Source organism: Centruroides sculpturatus, unplaced genomic scaffold, assembly GCF_000671375.1.
Source record: "Centruroides sculpturatus isolate CEXI.00-Female unplaced genomic scaffold, Cexi_2.0 scaffold543, whole genome shotgun sequence".
Taxonomy (NCBI): Eukaryota; Metazoa; Arthropoda; class Arachnida; order Scorpiones; family Buthidae; genus Centruroides; species Centruroides sculpturatus.
In genome coordinates, this window is record NW_019384952.1 from 495,754 (window position 1) to 521,823 (window position 26,070).

The 26,070-nt window shown below is 30.6% G+C and overlaps 1 protein-coding gene across 3 annotated transcripts; it reads right to left on the bottom strand.

Annotated features, from left to right (window-relative positions):
• Positions 1–639: 639 nt before the first annotated feature.
• On the bottom strand, positions 640–26,070 carry LOC111632288 (nuclear speckle splicing regulatory protein 1-like). Of its 3 annotated transcripts, none has more exons than XM_023376684.1 (4): positions 25,999–26,070; positions 20,865–20,975; positions 14,762–14,870; positions 640–943 (listed from the first exon to the last, which is right to left on the bottom strand). In XM_023376684.1, exons 1-4 carry the CDS (start codon positions 26,053–26,055, stop codon positions 918–920), a joined length of 303 nt encoding a protein of 100 aa, XP_023232452.1. In that variant the 5' UTR covers positions 26,056–26,070; the 3' UTR covers positions 640–917. The 3 variants fall into 3 exon arrangements, with proteins under 3 accessions (XP_023232452.1, XP_023232453.1, XP_023232451.1); XM_023376685.1 differs by lacking the exon at positions 20,865–20,975 and adding an exon at positions 21,064–21,174; XM_023376683.1 differs by lacking the exon at positions 20,865–20,975 and adding an exon at positions 21,064–21,174 and having other exon boundaries at positions 931–943; positions 14,694–14,870.

The window sequence follows — 26,070 nt, forward strand, 5'->3', positions numbered from 1 at the left end:
GCATTTTGTTCTTCACCTAACATAAAAATATAGCTTTAAATATTTAATGACTTATATTTAAATCATCTTACCTTATAAAAAACTTAGTCAAATAAAACAATTACAGAAATATTAAAATAAATCACTTCGTTAATCACAAAATTGGACGAATATTAAAAGCGAAAACTAAACACGTGCACACCCTGCTCTATGTAAACAGAGAGGTCAGGTCTCGTGCTGACGTCACTAACTTGGCATTCCTGGCTAACATTGTAGAATAGGGATCTGGCTATCCTTGTAGTATATAGTCCTTGGTCCTAACCAATCATTTTGTTGTTGAATGTTCTTGCTTTTACTGTTTTCAGTTAATTCATTGCAAGATTAAGGAAAGTCACACTAAACGTTTTTGGTTCAAATTAAATTCAATAAAATTGGTTTATCGCAAAAACGTATGTTTATAAAATTGATTTTCTTCCTAAAAAACTTGATACTATCAATATATAAATTTTATGGGGACTTCCGTATAAAGCATTTGTAGTATCTAGATGATTGTAATTCGGACTTCAAAATGTAACTTTAGAATATTTAGTACATCGGTTTGTAAAATAATCGACAGTGTTTATAAAGAAACATGCTTCTGGAATATATTGGAACATTATGATGAGCTTCAGTTTGTATCTTTAAGCCAGATTCCAGGCACCCATTGTGGTTCTGTGTCTAAAATATTGATTTCATGCAACAGTTCGTTGTATGTTTTGTCCGTATCAGAATTAATAATTATCATATTGAAGAAATGACCATAGTTTTCCTCCATCTCTCTTGCTTTCTCAATGATATCTTTTAATTCTTCATCTTTTACAGTTGCACCAGATTTTATGCGATTCTGACGTAATTTTTCAAGAGAAGGTGGCGCAACAAAAACTACATATGGTTTAAGATCAGAATACTTCAGTATCTTTAATGACTGAAAAACAAAAAAATAAAATAAAATGTCAAAATTTTAACAAACATCAAATAACAAAACAATTTAAATTAAAATTATTTGTTGTCAGTTAATATAAATTTTATTAATGCAATATCTCTATACATAAAATTAAAGTAATTCTGATTATTATTCAATAATTAATTTTAATTTCTGACACTTGCTAAAAACATTAACTTTTGCATACATTGCAATAGTTAAGTTTTTAATAAATTTCAGCATGCCATCATAATGGAAAAGAATGTAGGAAAAAAAAAATCCATGTAAAGTTCTAGGCTAAAACAGACTAACAAGTTCTAAATTTCTTTAGCTTGTTTTAATTTAAAATGTTAATAATTCTGATAAATACATTTTGAGTGAAAGTATACAATCTTTTACTAACAATTAATTCAATAAATCACTTTATAAATATGGATTAAATGCAGCATTTAAAATGCAATATATTAAGGCATACACCAGCTTGTTTTAATTTAAAATGTTAATAATTCTGATAAATACATTTTGAGTGAAAGTATACAATCTTTTACTAACAATTAATTCAATAATTCACTTTATAAATATGGATTAAATGCAGTATTTAAAATGCAATATATTAAGGCATACACCAAAATAATTCAATTGAAATAAAAAACTGTCTTTTTAATATTAAAAAAGATTAAATAAAAATTCTGTATAGTTTCTACAGCTGAAATGCACACGTTCTCTTTCTTTATCTGTTTCATTGAAGATTATTTATTTAAGTATTTTCATTGAAGATTTATTTATACAATAAAGTAATTTCATTAAAGATTTATTTATACAATAAAGTAATTTCATTAAAGATTATGGTCTTATTAATAAATAATAAGGCTTTATTGTATAAAGCCTTATTATTTANAGACTAACAAGTTCTAAATTTCTTTAGCTTGTTTTAATTTAAAATGTTAATAATTCTGATAAATACATTTTGAGTGAAAGTATACAATCTTTTACTAACAATTAATTCAATAAATCACTTTATAAATATGGATTAAATGCAGCATTTAAAATGCAATATATTAAGGCATACACCAAAATAATTCAATTGAAATAAAAAAACTGTCTTTTTAATATTAAAAAAGATTAAATAAAAATTCTGTATAGTTTCTACAGCTGAAATGCACACGTTCTCTTTCTTTATCTGTTTCATTGAAGTTTATTTATTTAAGTATTTTCATTGAAGATTTATTTATACAATGAAGTAATTTCATTAAAGATTATGGTCTTATTAATAAATAATAAGGCTTTATTGTATAAAGCCTTATTATTTATGTATAATAGCTTTATTGTACTTATTTTGTACAAGGGGAAGTTGCATACTTTAACAAACATCTTAAACAGCTGAATTAAGAAAAAATTTCACAAACTCCCATATAACTAATATCAGGAGACTAAATTTACAATACTTCCATAACTGCTAAATATTTATTTACAGAAGGGCTCCAGAAACAAGGCTTCTACAAAGATAAACATTTTTAATTGTTATTCTGACACAAGAATAATAAGACAAAAAGGTGTATGGTTTATTAATATCTAAATTAATATATTTATCAATACAAAGAATAAGCAGAATTTGTTATATTTCAGATGTAAAATTAAAGATTTGACATGATAATTCATTTCGTATAAAAGATAATGATGGGGACTAGGGTAAATGTAGATCACAGAGTAACGAGGTTCAAGCATTAACCTATCCTGTTGTAATTTTACACCAATATAAGTCTGTACAATATCTGCCGAAAAATTTCAACTAATGAGGAGATTGAGCATTAAAAAAATAGGAAATTTTTAGAGAGAAGCAAGCCAACAGTCATTTCCTTTAGATAACTCCACAAGTTAAAAATCAAACTTTTGTTGTAAGTCAACCTCAGGCAGTCAGTCTTAATAAAAAAAAAACAAATTGAATCATTTGATATAATGGCAATCCAAAGGTGGTCTTCCAGATTCTGTGGAGTGTAACACCAGATATTATGAACATCCTAATTTTAAAATACGATTAATAAAATAAACTTGGATTTTCTCAATTCTATCCAAATATTTTATTCTATTATGAGTCAGATATATGGTTATATTGTTTTTTATTAATTTATATTCCAAATAGACATGTTTTAATGATGCATGATTTTAACTTTTATGAATTTTTTTTATTTTCATGAATAGTCTGATTAGATCTTGTATAACAGTAGTTACAATGATGAATAAACTTTTTATTGAAGGAAAATGTAATGCCTAAATATTTAACAGTAGAAAATATCAGTAATATAATTATCAAATAAATGCATAAAACTGGATGCTTATACAAAACATACAAAATACATAAAAATCCAGCAAAATTTATTGAAGAAAAATAAAGTACTACTTTCAATAGTAATCCTTAGGTTAAAATAAAAACAAGAATCTGAACATAAAATTTCAAACAGACCAAACAAGCATTTGATTAGATGTAGTGGTAATTATTATTGTCACTGTTTATAAATGAAATCCTTGTTAATATTGACCTCAAAAATCTGTTAATGCTTGTGAAAAGATATTGTAATCCTTATAGTTTATAGAACCAACAGAAAAAACAGCCATAAATTTCAAGTTTCTCTAAAGGTTCACCTTTAAAAAAACTTGAAATTTAGGTTACCATGCTACCAATAAAGGTTACTCTAAAGGTTTACCTTTAGAGTAACCTTTATTGGTAGCATGGTAACCTCTATTTATTGGTAGTATGGTAACCTCTATTTATTGGTAGCATGGTTACTCTAAAGGTAAACCTCTAAAGGTTTACCTTTATTGGTAGCATGGTTACTCTAAAGGTAAACCTCTAAAGGTTTACCTTTAGAGTAACCTTTATTGGTAGCATAATTGGCAAGCGCCAAATCCGACAGAGGGCGCTGTTTTTGAGCCAAGATGGCTGCCGAAACAGGTAAGGAGCCAACCACGTGTTTGTTCAGTGCCTGAGCCGATTCAGTTTCTATCGGTGGCGACTACTGCGAGGACCAAATGAAGAACAAATCATTGAATTTATGTCAAATTCTAGACTATATCGGCGACAGGAAACGTTGTCTTGTAGAATGTGAAGCCGTTTTGGATATATGTGAGGTACACACACACACACACATTATGTTGTGTGTGTGCTACACAACCAAACTTGACTGGCCTATGTTGTATAAGTGCTGAATGACTCAGTAGGTCAGCCTTCAGATTGGCACTAATTTTAACTATTATAATAAATAAAACTTTGTTTTTATGTTGGAACATGGTGTATACTGCTTAAAATATTTAAATACTTCTCACCTGTTAACGTGTAATAAACGTGCTATCACACGTTTACAAAAACCAGACAGCTCCGCTTTGCACGTGCATTCTCCCTGTAATTGAGATGTATTAAAATGCCAATATCTGAGATTGCAACACTAAAGCAACAGCATGAACTTCGGTGTTGTTGTTAAGAGTTTAATCCACAAAATACGATGTGTCCACATCCAAAACGGCTTCACCTTCTACAAGACAACGTTTCCTGTCGCTGATATAGTCTAGAATTCGACATAAATTCAATGATTTGTTCTTCATTTGGTCCTCGCAGTAGTCGTCACTGATAGAAACTGAATCGGCTCAAACACATGGTCGCCTCCTTACCTGTTTCGGCAGCCATCTTGGCTCAAAACAGCGCCCTCTGTCGGATTTGGCGCTTGCCAATATTTGAGATGTTGAAAGAAATTTGGACCTGGTTGTCAGCTGAGAAGATCGCCTGGGCTGTTTAGGTGAGAACTTTCTTGAATGAACTCCTATACTTTTTTAATCAGAGGTATTGTACAATGAATGAGAGGTAGTCACTATATATTAAAGCTTTTGTCCAACTCTATTGTCACAAATTGGAATAGGAATAGACCTCTGGGAAGGGTCTTTTTTTATTAATGGGGTCTTTAGCATTTCTGAGGATCATATAAATAGTTGGGTTATGTTGATAGCCAATAGTGATATTTGAAAGCCTTCGCTAGTTCTTTAAAGATATACTTGAGCTGTTCATTGTACAACTCTCGTTACAACTCTGTATAGTTTATCCTGTTTCCTGTTGTGTTCCTTGATTAATCCCTTGATAGTTTTATAATGGTAGCTATGCTGAATGGCAAGATGTGAGATATATTTTAGTTCTTTTGCTTTGTCTTTGTTGGTGGAACATAAAAGGTCTCTTGATAAGGGCTCTGAATGCTCCAATTTTGACAGAGTAAGGCTTTTTGAATTTTCAAGAATAAAAAGTGGATAATACATGAGAAAAATTAACAGATAAATTTAACAAAGGATCAAATACTACTACCATTCCAATAATTTATTCATTTAAAACAGTTTAAACAAAACATGTAATTGTTTTCAAGATAAATTCAAACAAAAAAATAAGGAATCATTATTTTATTGGAGTCTAAAACAACTTTTAAACTCAAGTAAACAGTAAGTGATTTGGGTAATCACTTTTATAATTAGATATTGTAATTAAAGTTTGATGTTACTATTTAATTTGGATAATATTTAGCACAACTTAAGTATTTCTGATATATTAAATAAAAAAAGATTCTTAAAACATATGTGGCAATAATGCTAAGTCACACATTTCTCAAACATATACAATAAGTCTATGCATTCAATTTGTATAGATTCCTAGGCATTCATAGTCAATTCCACTTCTAATGAGAAATTCATATTTTCCTACTTAAATTACTTACATTCAGAAATATAGGTATAATTTCTAAAAAGACAATGAGAAAAAAAAGTGTCTCATAAATAATAGTTTTTGTTGAGGAATATCTTATAATATTATTATAACACTGCTGAAGAAATGCTTAAAAATTGAATGAATATAAGATATTCATTAAATTTTAAGCATTTCTTCAACAGTGTTATAATAATATTAACAAGTAATTAAACAAGTATAATAAGCAACAGAATAATAAAGCTATAAGTTTTCCATTAAATTCAAATCTCACATAAGACATGGGTAAGATTTACTGCTAAGATCTATCTTTTTGCCAAAATGAAGAAAACAAAACTGACTCAAATAAATTCTTATCAATTAGCAGTAGAAAATATCAGTAATATAATTATCAAATAAATGCATAAAACTGGATGCTTATATAAAACATACAAAATACATAAAAATCCAGCAAAATTTATTGAAGAAAAATAAAGTTAACTACTTTCAATAGTAATCCTTAGGTTAAAATAAAAACAAGAATCTGAACATAAAATTTCAAACAGACCAAACAAGCATTTGATTAGATGCAGTGGTAATTATCATTGTCACTGTTTATAAATGAAATCCTTGTTAATATTGACCTCAAAAATCTGTTAATGCTTGTGAAAAGATTGTAATCCTTATAGTTTATGGCTGGTTTTTTTTTCTGTTGGTTTTATAAATTTCAAGTTTCTCTAAAGGTGAACCTTTAGAGTAACCTTTATTGGTAGCATAGTATTTGAGATGTTGAAAGAAATTTGGACCTGGCTGTCAGCTGAGAACTTTTTTGAATGAACTCGCATGCTTTTTTAATCAGGAGGTACTGTACAATGAATGAGAGGTAGTCACTATATATTGAAGTTTTTGTCCAACTCTATTGTCACAAACTGAAATAGGAATGGACTTCTGGGAAGGGTCTTTTTTTTTATTAATGGGGTCTTTAGCATTTCTGAGGAACAAATAGTTGGGTTATGTTCATAGTGTGAGAGGAGAATCACACCTGCAAATAATTAATAATTTAATTAAAAAATTAAATTTTTAACGAAAAATATTCTCTGATTTTGGTGGGAAAATTGTGTTTTTCTAAACAAGGGAAACTGATAAAAGTCACTTCCTGCAACAGAAGATCGACATCCTTTTGTTTTCCCTTATCTACTAAAAATCTTAATCACTCTGGGAATTGTTAACCCCTCGATAAATCCCGTTCCTCTGTTCACGTGGAAAAATATGAAATGCTGATTGGAGAAAATGCATGAGAAATAAAGAATTTGGCATGATTCGGGGAGTACGCCAGAAGATCTCATAGAAGACCGACGTATTCCATATCTCCTAAAGGCCAACACCCAAAGTCGAAACCCAAAGTTTTTATAGAATGAGTTAAAGTCAGTAATAGGAAAGAAAATATTTAAATGTGTGCCATTCAAGACCTGTTCAAGAAAGAACTGAAGTATAAATCATAAAAGACAGAAGAAGATAAAGTTATACCGAGGTAGTATGATTTATGATGGAAATTGTGAGCTGTCTCTCTAAAAACTTTATTTGAACTTTCCATTTGTATAATTTTGCTATTTTGTTTCATTAAATGTTTGTTTTATTTGTCAAAGAAATGTCTCAAAGAGTATCTGAATCAAAAAGAGAGGTTCATTTTGTATTATCTCCATACGTGTGTTAATCCGCATATGACAAAATTGATTAACTGGTGTTGGGAAACCTGACAAGGAAAAGGGTGATTACACAATCGCCTATTTCCGCCAAAATTAACACTCTTCTAGAAAAAGTTGAGATCGAATCTTGTGATTTTGTGCCGATTAAGTGGTACCCTTGGCAGGTATCCTTGATTAATCTCACAATAGCCAATAGTGATATTTGAAACCTTCACTAGCTCTTTAAAGATATACTTGAGCTGTTCTTGTATGTCACAACTCTGTATAGTTTATCCTGTTTCTTGTTGTGTTTCTTGATAGTTTTATAATGGGAGCTATGCTGAATGGCAAGGTGTGAGATATACTTTAGTTCTTTTGCTTTGTCTTTGTTGGTGGAACAATGCATAAAGGGTCTCTTCATAAGGGCTCTGAATGCTCCAATTTTGACAGAGTAAGGCTCTTTTGAATTTTCCAGAATAAAAGTGGTTAATACATGAGAAAAATTAATAGATAAATTTAACAAAGCATCAAATACTACCATTCCAATAATTTATTCATTTAAAACAGTTTAAACAAACATGTAATTGTTTAAGATAAATTCAAACAAAAAAATAAGGAATCATTATTTTATTGGAGTCTAAAACAACTTTTGAATTGAAGTAAACAGTAAGTGATTTGGGTAATCAATTTTATAATTAGATATTGTAATTAAAGTTTGATGTTACTATTTAATTTGGGTAATATTTAGGACAACTTAAGTATTTCTGATATATTAAATAGAAACTAAAGATTCTTAAAACATATGTGGCAATAATGCTAAGTTGCATATTTCTCAAACATATACAATAAGTCTAAGCATTCAATTTGTGCAGATTCCTAGGCATTCATAGTTAATTCCACTTCTAATGAAAAATTCATATATTCCTACTTAAATTACTTACATTCAGAAATATAGGTAGAATAACTACAAAGACAATGAGAAAAAAAAGTCTCAAATAACAGTTTTTTGTTGAGGAATATCTAATAAAGACAATGAATATAAGATATTCATTCAATTTTTAAGCATTTCTTCAGCAGTGCTATAATAATATTAACAAGTAATTAAACAAGTGTAATAAGCAACAGAATATTAAAGCTATAAGTTTTCCATTAAACTCAAATATCACATAAGACATGGGTAAGATTTACTGCTAAGATCTATCTTTTTGCCAAAATGAAGAAAACAAAACTGACTCAAATAAATTCTTATCAATTAGCAAATGATAAAGATGATCCTGCAAGTTGGATTCTTATATTTTTATCATTTCAAAAAGATTGGCATCAGAATGTTAAAATCCAACTCACAGATCTTTAAGTTTCTAATTAAAAACAGTGTTGTCAAAATTTTCAAAGTCAATTTTTTTATGGTGTCTGAAATATTGTAAACTTATTTAATACTAGCAGACCCCGCCACGCCTTGTTGTGGCTCAAAATGTATCTATTATAAATGTATAACACTTCCCCCGTGGGGGAAAATTTTTCGAAAAATTTTTTCCTAGTATACATTCTCTTGACGTACCCTATTAAAACGCAATCAAAAGCGCAAAAACCCGCATCTAAAATAGTATAATAGAAGCCAAGTTTTTCACAGTAAGCCTTAATCCTGTCCCTCTCCCCCACAGGGGGAATATCGAAAAATCCCTTCTTTAGGTACATTCTGTTGACGTACTCTATTAAAATGCAATCAAAAATGCAAAAAACCGCATCTAAAATAGTATAAATAGAAGCAGAGTTCTTTACAATAAGCCTTCCCCGTAAGGCTTACCGTAAAGAACTGTCCATCCCCCATGTTTAACAGAATAATATACAGCCTATGTCCATCCTGAAGTTCCATTCTAAATATTGGTGAAAAAATTTTTGAAATCGGATGAGTAGTTTTGGAGATTACCTACTGCATACAAACTAACATACATACAAACATTACCTCCTTATTATATTAGTATAGATTACTGTTGAAAATATCAATTTCAAATCTTTGGCTGTTTTTTGCAACCATTCTGAATGGTTGCAAAAAAGGTAATATCAACTATTAACAATTACATAGGACATCACAACTGTTTTTGCTAAATTTTTTTTTTAACTGTTTTTGAAAATAGAGATTGCTTACAAGAGACCCAATACTATATGAACTTCTACGCAATAGCAAGGACAAAATAGACAAAACTCGCTATAGGAGTATACTCTATTCCTCTATGGCATAGAGGTTTCAAAGAGAGCTTGTGTATGTTGGAGCCACGAAACGATCTCTTGTCAGGCTTCTATGTGAACACAAATAAGACATCGATCACAACAAAGATACCACCATGCATAAGTGCCGACCTTAACAGTGCCAAACTGATCAGACTCTCACACTGCTTAAAACATGTACGATCTCTAGAAACCCTTGAAATATATAAAGCCAGATTACATGCTAACTGCATCAATTCCAAGGATGCTATTAATATATCTCAAACATGAAAGTTCTGTTACGAGGGTGACGACAACCCCACAGCTTGGTTTAACTTACGTACACATCTGTTAGATTATTTGTCTTTATAATGCATATTTATTTTCGTTTGTAGTTTTGTGTGATACCTATGGCAGCAATACATACGAATCCATAGCAACAAATGCCCACAACAGTATACGAACGATTCAAAACATTCTAAATGTTTAAATCATACTGTGAAACTGTTCTTAAAATCTCAGTATTTATAAACCTGATGAAGACTGAATTTTAAGGTCATAAACATTGTTATCTAGATTAAATATTTTTACTAAAGAAAAAAACTAAAGAACTTAAGAACACACTTTCAACTTTTTAATTCGCTTGTGATGAATTCAATGAGCTATGCTGCCCCAATTTGGAGTATGGACAAATTTAATGACTTTGAAAAAATACAGAATATATTTATACGCAAGATATTCCAATTAGAATTTAATATCCCGGGCAGTGTCTTAAGAATAGAAACAAATAGATTTAGACTAAATACTATATTAATAAAAAGATATTTAATGTTTCTACAAAAAATTATAAAGGCAGAAGACATAACAACAAAATTGCTGTTTTTACTATATCGCAAATCAAGCGAAGCGGATTTAAGACGAAGTTGGATAATACAGTTATCAAAGATAGTAAATAAATATGGATTCTCTATTAAATTGTTTCTGGATCGTACACATGATATGGAGCAGTATAGTAAAGAAATAATATACAGAGCTATGGAGCTCTCCATCGTTCAAGACACTGAAGACATACGAAAATGGGAAAATACAAGCTGGTATGCAACAATTTTAAATTACCCAGTTAATAATAACTATATATTGACAAATCTAGCCATTAATATCAAAAAGTTTTTTATACAAATTAGGCTAAATAAAAATAGAATAATAATAAATGATAAATATATAGACTACACTCAATCTAAATGTCCAAATTGTACCAAATATTTTTACTAAATAATCAAAGGTTTTAACCTTTGATTATTTAGTAAAAATATTTAATCTAGTGAGTCATTTGTATATAATTCCTACAGTTTTGTATATTTTTACTTGTAGTATCCCACAGATTTCTGGGAAATACCTAGGTGTGCTGTACATGACAAAAGGTTGCAAAGTATCGGTGAAACAGAGCTACTCACTTTTTTAGTGACAAGGCTCACTAAATCTAATTTAGCACTTTCACAGTCCCCTGAATTTATATTCATAATTGGTTTATATTAATATATATAAGACTACACAATAAAACATTTTAAAAATTAATTAACCTAAGCTGGTTGTTAAAAATGTAAATAAGTAACATATTTATACTCACATACACATTTTATATCAATTGATTAATTTTATAATTATTAGCAATTGAAATGACCAACAAAAACATTCCATAATCACAAATGACAGTAATAAAACAATTCATTAGGACTTCTTAAATATTTCAATTTTAAGGAAAATGATGACTTTTCATAAACAGATTTTTTACTATATTGTGATGCTTTAGTTATTGTAATGTATTAAATGCATTAAAAATTATTTAATATTTAAATGTTTAGAAATAGTGCCAACTGAAGTCGCAATTACCCCCAGCTTGTGAAACATCTGATGTAGAGCACATACAACTATTTTACAGTACTTGCACTGAACCTGTTGCATTATTCACTCAGTGATTGATCTGCAACAGCAGAGGAAACATTTCACTTGTTGACAAATTTTAAGAGTAAGACCAGGAAGAGAATACAAATGGATTTGAGGAACTGGAAATTTAGATATCCAGTTTTAGCAAATTGAATAGCCATTCTTCTGAAGGTATATGGTGTAGTTAGATCTCTCACAATTACTTATATTGTCAGAATTTCCAAAATAGAATATTACTGTAATTTTGATAATATAGCTTCATAAGCATATTGAAGTAAAATAATAACCATTGCAACTTCCATTATGTGCAAGTATTGCAAGAATGTTTTGTTTTTTCTTTTATATTCATTAGTGATCTGAACAAACTGTACTACATGCAATATTATGCTTTATCTCTGTCTGCAATGACAAATATCTGTTTGGTGATAATCCTTTGAAATAATTTTTTTTCCAAGAAATCACTTCCACATATATCAAAAAGTATTCCTACTATGTTTGGATGAGTTTCAATTGCTAAATACTGTACAGTGGTACTTCAGGATACGAAATTAATCCGTTCCGAAACTGAGATCGTATCATGAAAATGTCGTAAGGTGAATCATTTTTCCACATACGATTACATGTAAAACCAAGTAATTCGTTCCAACATGAAAAAAAACACTCAAATTAAAACTAAGTAGTATGTTAAAAAAAAATAATAACTGTAGTAAGGAAAATACTGGAAAATGAATTCTGTAGTTGTAAATGTATAAATAAACATAATAGAAAAATAATTNGAAAAAAAACACTCAAATTAAAACTAAGTAGTATGTTAAAAAAAAATAATAACTGTAGTAAGGAAAATACTGGAAAATGAATTCTGTAGTTGTAAATGTATAAATAAACATAATAGAATAATAATTGATTAAAAAAAATTAGTTTTATTTGCACTTTACCTTTGAGGATAGACGACGGCGGAGGTATAAACTGGCGGCGGAAGAGAGGGAGAAGGGAAATGATACTAAAAGTTAACTTACATAACATAATGTAACAATAACTTAGCAAAAATATAAAAAATTAGTGTTGTTTTGCACTTTACCTTTGAGGATAGACGACGGCGGAGGTATAAACTGGCGGCGGAAGAGAGGGAGAAGGGAAATGATACTAAAAGTTTACTTACATAACATAATGTAACAATAACTTAGCAAAAATATAAAAAATTAGTGTTGTTTTATATATANAGAAAACACACGGACTGAGACCGATGAACAGAAGTGAATAAAAAATGGCGCTGCAAACTAATGTAACGTTGTATGGTGAGTTTTTGTTCGTATCGTGGAGCAAAAATATGTTCGAATTTCATGTCGTATCCTGAAAATTTTGTATGCTGGGACGTTCGTATCCTGAGGTACTACTGAACTTTTTTACATTCTTCTTTTTGTAATTTATCAGTTTTCTAAAAATTAATTTATTTACATTTATTAATTCATTTAAATTTTTTTCTGAATTAGTAATTAAATATAAATTTTAATAATTTAGTACTTTGCATTTGGTTTAATATATTTTGATCAGCACTGATATTCTATTGTATAGGAAAATGAAAGAATTAGGTAATTGTCTTTTAGTCTTAAAAATTAACTTAAACTAATTATTGCATTTAAAAAATATGGTTCAGTTGCTTATTTTTGTTTTAATGAGTTTATTCTGGATTGGTGATGATAAAAATTACTTAATAAAAAAATATACAAACTTGCTGGGGTGTTTGTATCCTGAAGTACCACTGTATATTTGTAGATGGTTTTATAGATATTTTAATTATGACTTCTATGTATATAATAAACTTAGAAATTATAATATCCAGTATGCTTCTAAGAAAATGAAACTTACTTCTATCTATATAATAATATATATGTTACTGGCCAAACTAGTTTGTCCTAGGCCAAATGGGTTTATCCTATGCATGTAAGGATATACTAGTTTAGCCCAGGACAATCTAGTTTGGCCTAAATACTTTAGGCATAACTAGTCTGACCTAAGCCAAACTGATTTCGATGATTATTGTTTTTATATTTGGAAGAGATTTTCAAGTTTTATGAATTTTTTCAGATAGGGTTTTTGTATAATATTTACTTATAATGATGGCCTGATAAAGATCTTTGAAGAAAAAAGCACAATGTTAAATGCCATTTTGTTTCTTTTAAAAAGCCTAAGTATGTTATATAATTTGGTCAAAATAAAATATTTGTTTGTTACAGAACTGAATTCGACCTTTGTACTCAAAAATTTCTATAAGAAAGTGATGTTAATCAAGATGTTCAAATCTCACTAAGGACTGCAGCTACCAAACATTCAGTTGGGACAGTACAACATTTTATGAGGTGCACCTGTACCAAAAACTGTGCTACAAATAGGTGCAAATGTAAAAAAAAAAAATGATTTTGTGTAATTCAAATTGCCACAACAGTACACCCTGTAAAAATAAATAAAACATTAAATATTTTCTATGTTACACTAAGAAGCACAATTAAGTTAATTTTTAATTTTAGTTTGACTCTAAAAATTATTTTTATTATTTCGTTTAAATTTTTTAAACGCAAAGCTTTCGAGAATATTTCAAAGTGCATAGCTTAATAAAAAAAAAATACAAACTGATAAGTACTGATTAGCTTACTTTTATTTTATAGTTTTGTACTGTACAAGTGTTGTGTCACTTCTAATCAATACAGTTTTTTATAATTATGTAGACTATGTTTGAATAAATATTGTTCATCTAATTGATTGCCTTTTAATTTTATTTTAACCATTAATATACTTGAATAATAATTCTAAATCAGGTCAAACTAGTTAAGCCTAAAGTATTTAGACCAAACTAGTATATCCTGACATGTGTAGGATAAACCCGTTTGGCCTGAAATCGGGTTTGGCCAGTAACATATATAATAAAATAATTCCACAGTGCTTCTTAAAAACTTTTAGTGTCAATAAAAATTATGACTTTTTATTCATAAGAAAAAATTTTTTATTATATTGTTTTATTACATTATGATGATAAACAGTTTAATTATAAAAAACATTCATATATTTTCATTTGAAATATTCATATTTTCTTAACAGAAGTGACCTTCATTTTCTTAAAACAATTAAATATAAGATAGCATTTCAAATTTTGTTAAAGATGAATAAATATAAATAAAATGAATTTTAAATGGTTTTAGAATAAATACTATACCTTCTAATTTTTTTCCCTACATTTTCGTTCTAAAAATTTCTTATACGATGGTGTCACAAAAGCCTCACCTTCACATTCATTTCCTTTCCTTCCTTTGTAAATTTTTTTTTCTATTCTTCTTTGCTTCTCTTTCTTCCTTAATTCGGCTGCTTTCATTAGAGCGGTTATGTATCTAGGCTATTAAAATATAAAAAACATAATATTAAAATAAATTATTAATTGAATTAAAAATGTTCCTTATGTTTTAAATACTGTTCAAACTATTTTTCTATAATTTATTATGAATACAGAAAAATAAGATTTGAAAACGAACAGTTTTCAAAACAGTTTTAATATATTACTATGAAAATTTTTCATTTTAATTAAATAATAATAATGATTATTTCATTTAATTTATAACAAAATAAGCAATACAAAACACATGCAACTGATAGAATTTATTTAGTTGTTGGAATTTTCTATATTCCTTAATTATACTGAGGAACAAAATGAAACTCAATGTCTGTTAAAGGAAATTGTAAAATGATTCTTATAAAAACTTTTCTGATGATTTCAAATCTACTTTCCATTTTTATTTATTGGGCTCAGTTTTCAAGTAATGATCATTTATTTCTGCCAACAAAAAATCATTTGTAATGAAAACATGACTAGTACAAATGACCATATTTACCCAAGATGTATGCCTTGTAGATTTCCTGCTGCATTTAACTGCAAGAACGTCTGTCTGCAGGGTCCAGCAGTAGTCATCTAGTAGTCTTAGACTCCATCTACCTTGGTAACAGTGTAGTCAGCTGAACAGAAGATAGTCTAACTTCTGATGGAATCTTTCACTGTGTTCATCACTTACAACAATCTAAGTTCCTGTGAAAGAAATCCAGATGCGAGTCCAAGCAATGAATTTTGAGACACATGCAACATCCTAGTTGTATGTAGTTCTATAAGAGTTCTCTAACAAGCACTTTATAGTTATCTACCCTATGGTTATCAAGAAAATTGTTCATAATTTCTTAAGGAAACTGCCCACACAGCTCTCTCTGATTCATTCAAGCTTTTTTGAATTCAGAATCTTTCATTAGCTCCTGTATTTGCAGACCAACGAATATTCCCTACCTGTTCTTAGTATCACTAACTGTAGGGAACTTATTCTTCAAGTACCTTTGCCCATTACTCTATGGCTTTCACAAACAGTTTCATCAAACCAAGTTTTATGAGTAGAGGTGGCTCATTTACCATGCTCTTCTCTCCAACAGTAAGTCAGTCTTTCTTTGGTCATTGTTGTTTGATGAATTGCAGTTTACAATCTCTGCTGGTCCAGACACAAAAAGCAGAACTTTGAAGTCTAGCTGTAATCCCAAAAATAGAGCTAACACTTTTTTAAAATCACCACAAATATGCCATCTGTGGAGATAACATTGTATGCTACTCAGGACAAGCTTTGTGCTTCCACACGATTCTGTGATGTGGTGAGCAATAGAATTGATGGATGCATGTTTCCATTATGCAGCAGGGCTGCCTTCATACTTTTCTTAGAAGAATCTACAAAAACTCACCATTCTCAAATTTTACTGAATACTAAAATGTCTTCATGACAGTGTCAGCATCATAGCAGTATATTAGGGAATTGGCCAGGAAGAAGTTTCAAATTCATGTTACTGCTCATAAGAAAGAAAATAAATAAAATAAAAAAACATTTTTGTATCTTTGCTTAATAAATTCCATCCTTTCAATCTGGAACCCAATAATTCAGCCTGTATTTTTGTATAAGTCAGGATCATATACAAGATCATTTAATTCTGACTGGTTGATTAGAACAGGGTCAATTAATGCAGAAAAACTAGGTCCTTTTCTTCACTAGTCGATAGCATGTTTTATCTGAAAATGTAAGACGCTTTACCAGCATCTTATGTTTTCAGTGCAACAGAAACAAAGCTCTGGACTATATATAGTACTGGCATTATAGCTGACTGACTGGATATACAGAAAAAAGGCTTCAAAAGTAAAAGTCATTATGAAGTTTTATAACCAATATATTACATGTGTTTTTGAAGTGCTTCCATGTTATTTAAATAATGATTCTGATAAAGTGATTTATTGCATAATTACAGATAAAGCATTTTAATCTGTTACAAATAAGCAAAATCTAATAGAAAAACAGATTTGTAACCAGCACATCAGAATTATCAAGAAACATTCATAATTGTTTATTTAACAAAATCCCTGTTGAAAGTGTAATCTGCACTTCTAATTGTTCTTTGATTCAATAACTTTAACAAAGTTTTTCAAAGTGTAAAGTTTACATAAGCAATCCCTTTAGAAACAGTATCAGTTCAAAGAAAAGCTAAGAATTAAAATGCAACATGCATTTTAATTCTTGGATGCATTGCCTCTGTCTGTGGCAATGCATCCACAGACCACAAAGGCTGGAAAACCACGCCAACGGATGAAATAAACAACAGAAATGAACGAGTTTATCATCCGTACTTACTATGCAATCACAAAACTCGAAACAAACATGACAGCATACAGACAACAACTGCACCATAGATTCACACAACAATATCCTCACCACACTGTCACCGAACAAAGGGTTGTCGATCAAAAAAGAACAATTATACACAACAACATTATCCCAAAAACAACACTTGAACTTATCAAACAACAGACAACATTTGATCAAATACATCAACAGACAAACATTTAACATTATCAATGAAGATCATGTAACCTGTCAGGATAATCCAGCAACAAGCATTGATAATAGCACACATACAACAACTACAACTAATGATACTTCCTCATCCATCAATGATAACGTAGACATAGAATTAGTTAATACGCTGTCACTTATATTTCAGGAAACACTCACTAAATATACAGGCACAGATCCCACACAAAGACCACGAATACCGAAAATCAACACGTCAAAGGTAGTAGGGAAAACACTAAATTATGTAAACACTCACTTACTACCAAACTACATTCATTCAATTTCTACACTCTCAGACATTCATACATTAGTTTATGCTGGGGCAGTCACAGTAGTAACACACCATGGACTGAAAATACACTCACAGACAGACACACACAAAACACAATCCTATCACAAGCCTGCCTGGCAGAGAAGAATAGAAACACAAATAAATGACATTAGACAGCAATTAGGCAGGCTGACACAATACACTAAAAACAACATAACACCCAAATTAAAGAAACAACTCAAAAACATTTTCAAGAAAATCAAAACACACACAAAACACGAACATCACAACACACACATTACAGAATACATCGATACACTAAAACAAAAACTCGCAGCCAAAGCACGTAGACTCAAACGATACAAAACATGTACACTACGAAAACAACAAAATAAATTATTCACAAACAATGAAAAACTTTTCTACAGACAAATCAGTACCAAAACAAACACTGATACACAGCACAGTGGCACACCAACAGAAGAAGAACTCACAACTTATTGGTCTTCTCTTTGGTCCAATGCTGTTACACACAATGCTGATGCAGGCTGGATCGAGGAGGAGAACAGAAACTTGCACAACATACCAACTATGCCCTGTGCTGAAATAAACATACACGACATTCGCTACGCTGTTAACAGAACACACAACTGGAAGACACCTGGTGTAGACAACATTCACAATTTCTGGTACAAAAAGTTTACATCACTGCACCAGGAACTAGCTAAACATCTAACACACATCATCATCAATCCACAAGACATGCCAAAATTTCTTACTCAGGGCATCACCTACATGAAACCTAAAAACAACAACACCACAGACCCCACACAATACAGACCAATTACATGTCTTCCAACACTCTACAAATTATTGACATCCTGTATCACAAACAAAATATACAAACATGTTGAAGAACACGACATTCTTACAGAACAACAAAAAGGTTGCCGTAGAAATCACAGGGGATGCAAAGAACAGTTACTCATAGATTCAGTCATTCTACGGCAAGCACACAAACAACACAGAAACATACACATGGCATATATAGACTACAGAAAAGCATTCGACAGTGTTCCACACAGTTGGCTGCTACATATTCTACACATGTACAAAATACATCCATCACTCATTGCATTCTTCGAAAACACTATGCAGCACTGGAGAACAACACTACATCTCAGGGTTAGTAACACTTCCATACAAACAAACGAAATATTCATTAGGCGAGGAATTTTTCAAGGAGATTCCTTGAGTCCTCTCTGGTTCTGCCTAGCCCTGAATCCATTATCCAACATGTTAAACAACACGCAATATGGCTACAATATCAGACATGAAAAAACAACACAGTTTACACTGTCACATCTCATGTACATGGACGACATAAAACTTTATGCATCCACACAAAAACAACTTCATCAACTCCTACAAATCACACATTCATACACTAAGGACATACAAATGGAGTTTGGCTTAGACAAATGCAAAACACTTCACATAGAAAAAGGAATCCTGAAGAAAGAAGATTTTGCACTTGGAAATGGAGACGTTATTGAATCCATGGAAGAGGGCGAGTTCTACAAGTATTTAGGATTCCAACAGGCCAAACTAACAGAACATACACAAATAAAGCAAAGATTAATTAAAGAATATCAAAGTCGGTTAAATGCTATCCTCAGAACACAATTAAATGCAAAACACACAGTTAAAGCAATAAACACATGTCATCCCAGTACTCACATACTCTTTTGGAGTTATACATTGGACTCACACAGATCTCGAGCAACTCCAAAGAAAAACAAGAACACTTACTAAGCATAAACATCATCATCCTAAATCCGCCACAGAAAGATTAATCCTTCCATGTAAAGATGGCGGACGTGGCCTGATTGACATAGTTAACCTTCACCACAAACACAGTCACTGCGAATGTTTTTCTACAGGAAACAAGAAACATCACAATTACATAAAGCAGTAACTCTAGCAGACTCAAGTAACATCATTAAACTTACACTCACATCATACAGACTTGACACAACATATAAAAAGCATAGACACCATTAAGCAAACGTGGGCTAGAAAGGCACTCCACAGCAGGCATCCTTATGACTTGGCCCAGGATTTTGACGACAAAACTGCGTCAAACAGCTAGTTAGATCAGGGATGCCTCTTTGCGGAGACGGAAGGATTCATGATTGCCATACAGGATCAGGTCGAACACTATAAACTACAGAAAACACATACTCAAAGATACAACACTATATAATAAATTACCAAACGATCGCCTAAATATCGGGCTATAATATGACTAATTAAATGATTGGAATAAAGTAATTTGACATTAGAGGTAGGCGTTAGGCGCCATCCCTTAAGTAAATTATTATTATAGCCCGATATTTAGGCAATCGTTTGGTAATTTATATACTATTCGGGCTTTGAGTTGTTTTTATTTATAGATACAACACTCACAAATGACACATGCAGAAAATGTCACATCCTGCCAGAAACTATACAACACATTACATCTGGTTGCAAGCTCTTGGCACAGACAGATTACTTACATAGACACAATCAAGTAGCAAATATAATACAACAAGAGCTTGCAAAAAAACACAAATTGGTAGACATCCACGAACCATACTACAAGTATATTCCACAGACAGTATTGGAAAACAACACGCACTAAATGTACTATGACAGAGCCATAATCACAGATAAAACAATTTACTACAACAGACCAGACATCAAACTCATTGACAAACACAATCAAATCACATACATTATAGACATATCCATTCCAAACACTCACAATGTACAAAACACATGCACTGAAAAAATTAGCAAGTACACAGAACTCGCACAGGAAATAAGGCACCTGTGAAGGATGGAAAGGGTGCTTATTGTACCTGTCGTTCTCTCCTGTACAGGTGTGATACCACACACACTATACAAAAGCCTGAGAGCATTACAATTGAATAGAAATACATACACCATACTACAGAAGGCCACAATATTGAATACATGTAATATTGTAAGGAAATTCCTGAATACTGACACTGACACTTATTTAATTTTAGTTTTTGTTGCTATGCCTTGACTCTGGTCCGGCATAGTACACAGCCACTAGTGTGAACTAAGTATAACCCACTAAACTCAACATAATAATAATAAAATAATTAAGGAATAAAACTACTTTTCTATCCTTAACGATTTCTTCTTTTTTCCTTTTTATATCATCATAAATACTATCATATGCGAAAATAGTTGGATCATCTTCTAGTATTTTTTTTATGTCCACGGGTGTCTGCATAGTACACAGCCACTAGTGTGAACTAAGTATAACCCACTAAACTCAACATAATAATAATAAAATAATTAAGGAATAAAACTACTTTTCTATCCTTAACGATTTCTTCTTTTTTCCTTTTTATATCATCATATATATGATCGTATTCAAAAATAGTTGGATCATCGTCTAATATTTTTTTTATGTCCACGGGTGTCTGCAAAAATACAAATCATTACATTAATATAATTATTGACTAATTTTATTACCATATTTACTTGCATGTAGGATGAGGTGTGACTGTAAAGATCAAAATAAAGAAAATTAGATTTATTAATACAATTTTCATTTTTTTTCGTTTAATCACAAATAAAATATCAAATGCACAAATTGTCCTGCAAAAATTACCGGCATTTTAAACTAAGTAAAAACCTCATAAAAATCTATATAATTTGTTCATGTAAAGCTGGACAATCAGGAACCTTTTTTGCCAATTCTTAACAGTCTAATCCACTCTCGTCTATTACACTTATGAGTTTCTTTGAATTCCAATTTCCAAATAATTAACTGTTACCACATGGAAATGAATTAAAACTTATATCAGCTGGGCTCCCGTGTGATTTTAGAATTTCAATTTGAAATTAAATTCAAAAGCTTTGCTTTTTCATCTGTGTTTCATTTTTACTCCTGACAACAAACAATGATTCAAATGACCCAAATAAAATAGTTTTGTTTTTAAACATCAGAGGGTGAGCATCTGGTAAAACATGGTTCACAAAAATTGAAAATAATGCACAGAATCCTTTGCTTGTGCGTATAATACGACCTAGGTTTTTGAAGCAGTGAAAAATGAATAAAAACCTTGTCTTATATGCGAGTAAATACGGTATATTGTTTACATAATTAAATTTTATTTAATATGTTTTTATGTAATAAAAACATCTTAATCTAAACATTGCAATTTATCAAAAGAAACTAAAGTATTCAGCTACAACTTCTATTAGATCAGATTATAAACCTAAAATATACATAATGCACTTAAGCACAGTAATTTTACATGATTCTATTAAAATTCAAGAAAGCAAATTTTCTCCCAACTTCCTTCTCCCACATGAAGTGTATAGTGGCATATGTTTTTGATAAATGGTGTTCTAATACCCGGAAGGAGTCTTCCGTATCCTGCCACGCCAAAAGAATATCATCTACGTAACTTAAATAAATTAAGGGGTAAGCTATGGTGAGAGGGAATTTAAAAACGCTGTGTTCAACGCGCCGCATGATGAGTTCTGCCAATACAGCTGACAGTGGTGAGCCCATGCGGCGCATTGAACACAGTGTTTTTAAATTCCCTCTCACCATAGCTTACCCCTTAATTTATTTAAGATACGTAGATGATATTCTTTTGGCGTGGCAGGATACGGAAGACTCCTTCCAAGTATTAGAACACCATTTATCAAAAACGTATGCCACTATACACTTCATGTGGGAGAAGGAAGTTGGGAGATTAAAATTCAGTTCCATAAAATAAAATTATTGTTAAGATAAACTAATTATAGTAACAAGCATATCATAAACCAAAACAATAATCATCATCACATACAAAATTACTATACAAAATAGAGTTTAGACTGTCCGATTTCTTTACTGCTAATAAATAAATTTAATGAATCAAAACTTTAAATTACTGATATACAAAGTTTTAAATCATCAGTAAATTAACAAACACTACTATAATACAGTCCGTTTCAAAATTATAAACACACCCAACTTTTTTCAATAACAAAAACATTAATAATTGTAATGTATTTATTATATTAAAATATTGTTTACAACATCAATTTAAACATTTTCTGAAATTTTTAGAGCAATTTGAAAATTACAAAAAAATTATCACAGATTTTCAATTTTTGATTGTTTCAAAAGTATAAACACATGTGCACAAAAAACTGATTTGTGATGTTTCAATATTTTGTAGGGCTACCATTTGATTTAATTAGTTCAAATACTCTATCAGGCATACATTTTACTAGTTTTTGAAGTTGTTCTTGTTTAATATTTTCCCAACAATCCATAATAGCTAATTTCCATTCATTTACAGTATTGTATTGTCTGTTTTGGCCATAAACAAGATGGCTCATAATGCCCCAAACATTTTCTATCTGGTTCATATCAGGGCTCCATGATGGCCAATCAATTACATTAATTTTTTTCAGCAAACCAATTTTTAGTTGACTTTGATGTATGAATGGCAGCATTATCCTGTTGGAATTGCCAGTTTTCTCCCCCAATAAGTGATCCAAAAGTTATTAAATTTTGATACAACAGTTCTTGATACTTTTCTGAATTCATTCTACCTTCTATAAATATAATATCTGTTTTACCTCCCCATCAAATCTTGCCCACACCATCAGAGAGCCCCCACCTTGCAGTCTGCTCATTCTGACTTTTTCATTCTTCCTCAAATCATGCCAGTAGTGACTATAACTGTCAGGTCCATCCAAATTCCACTTTTTTTCATCTGAAAAGACTATTTGTTTCCATTCCTCTTTCCATGTCATCTTGTCTTTGGCCCACTTTAATCTAGCTGTTTTGTACAATTGTGTTAATTTTAGTTTAGCAGTCATTTTGGTAAATTTAGCATTTTTATGATTATGCATACATCTCCATACAGTTGCTGGTGAAACTGCAATTGGCAATGTTGATGCTGCTTCTCTGACAGACAACTTGTTGACTGTCAGTAGCTGAAAAACCTTTCTTTCATTTCTAGGTGTAAGGAGTTTAGGCCTTTTGCATTGCTTATTTCTGCCATAATTTCCACCCTGAGTTAACACATTTCTCACAGCATGTGTAGATTGATTCATAGCTGCCAAAATTTGTCTTAGAGATCATCCTAATCCTTTTAGTTGGTATATTTCACATATCTCCAACTTTGTTAGTGTTTTTCCATGAGGCATTGCTTTAAATCACAAAAAACTGTTTAAAATTTGCATCATGTTTTTAACAATGAATGATACTCCCCTCTGTTGACAAATAATTAAATTAATAATTAATAAAAAAATTATTATACTAATTTTATTCACCTGTGTTTATACTTTTGAAACACTGAAAAATTGAAAATTTCTGGTAATTGTTCTTGTAATTGTCAGATTGCTCTAAAAATTTTAGAAAATGTTTAAATTGATGTTGTAAACAACATACTAATATAATAAATACATTACTATAGTTAATTTTTTTTGTTATTGAAAAACGTTGGGTGTGTTTATAATTTTGAAACGGACTGTATATCAATTTAAAATACAAAGAATTAAAACATTAATTAATCTACAATATATTGTGATCTACACAATAACACATTCAGAAAGAAAGAAAAAAAAACGCATAATCCCTTTAACATTCTTGTTTATTAATAGACAATATTTATCACATTATTATTAATATAATATTAACATTTGTACAAGAAACACTTGTTTCTACAATTGAACATTAGTAGGTTTAAGAACCTCTCCTATGAAGAGGTTTAAGAATTAATTCTGACTCTATAGCAGTGTTTTCCAACCTTTTTTGTGCTATGCCCCTCCTAATTCTTTCTAAAATTCTTATGCCCCCCTAACATATACAGCGGCTATACTGTTAACTTAAACTCTGGATTAGTCCATTTTCAAATTGCCTCCCTGTGGGGCATGGGCCCCACGCTGGGAAACACTGCTCTACAGCCTTATTAAATTCTTTATTATATCATTGTCAACATTGGACTGTATATTAATAGGTCTTATTATACTGTTGTTTTCATTTTAGCAAATAGAGTAAATCATCTCTATTTGCTGAAATGGAAACAACAGAAGACCTATTAATATATAGAGTCCAATGCAGACAACGATATAACGAAGGTTTANCCACAAATAAAACTTCCATTCGAATTAAAACACCATCTAAACCCACTGCCAAGTGAGCCTAGAAAATAGATCAAATTACTTGTCTCCAAATGCTGTCTAAACTGTGGCAAACAAGAATCACTGTCTCTGCAATCTAATTTTTCTGAACTGCGATCTAGATGATCTCTAAACATTCATCAGCATCTAAACATGGTCTCTGCAATCGGCCCTGGAGATTGTTTGTACTTGTTAGTACAGTCAACCCCCCCTATAAGACAGTAGATACATTTCATTCTTTAGGAATCCGATTTCATACGAGTCCTTCCAATCACAGCCCAACATGTGTCAAGTTTACGGACTATGGCTGTTTGAAAGGCTTTCTTCCATAAAATTAATCGATTCTACACTAATCCGACTCAACATTTCCAAAATACGTATATTTTTTCGTNTCCACAAATAAAACTTCCATTCGAATTAAAACACCATCTAAACCCACTGCCAAGTGAGCCTAGAAAATAGATCAAATTACTTGTCTCCAAATGCTGTCTAAACTGTGGCAAACAAGAATCACTGTCTCTGCAATCTAATTTTTCTGAACTGTGATCTAAATGATCTCTAAACATTCATCAGCATCTAAACATGGTCTCTGCAATCGGCCCTGGAGATTGTTTCTCTACTTGTTAGTACAGTCAATCCCCCCTATAAGACAGTAGATACATTTCATTCTTTAGGAATCCGATTTCATACGAGTCCTTCCAATCACAGCTCGACACGTGTCAAGTTCACGGACTATGGCTGTTTGAAAGGTTTTCTTCCATAAAATTAATCGATTCTAGACTAATCCGACTCAACATTTCCAAAATACGTATATTTTTTTTGGAAATAATCNTGAATAATTTTAAAAACTCAAACTAAACTCTCAACATTTATAGTGGCATGATAATTCTGTATTAAAATGGAATTACTTTTTGAAAAATTTCCACACACTTTTTTCTACTATTTATTGAAAGAATAAGTATATTTCTTCTAGAAGTTTTGAAGAAGCATTTATCATTATTAGGAGAAATTAATGCTAAAATATATTTTTAATTAAGAAAAACAAAACAATTTTCATTACATAATATGTAATAAGTGTATAAAATTCTTTAAGAAAAATTTAAAATACTTACTGTTGTTTTCTTTCTTTTATCTTGAGGTGGGATTTTCAGTTTGGCTTTCCTACCCATATCATCACTAATAAC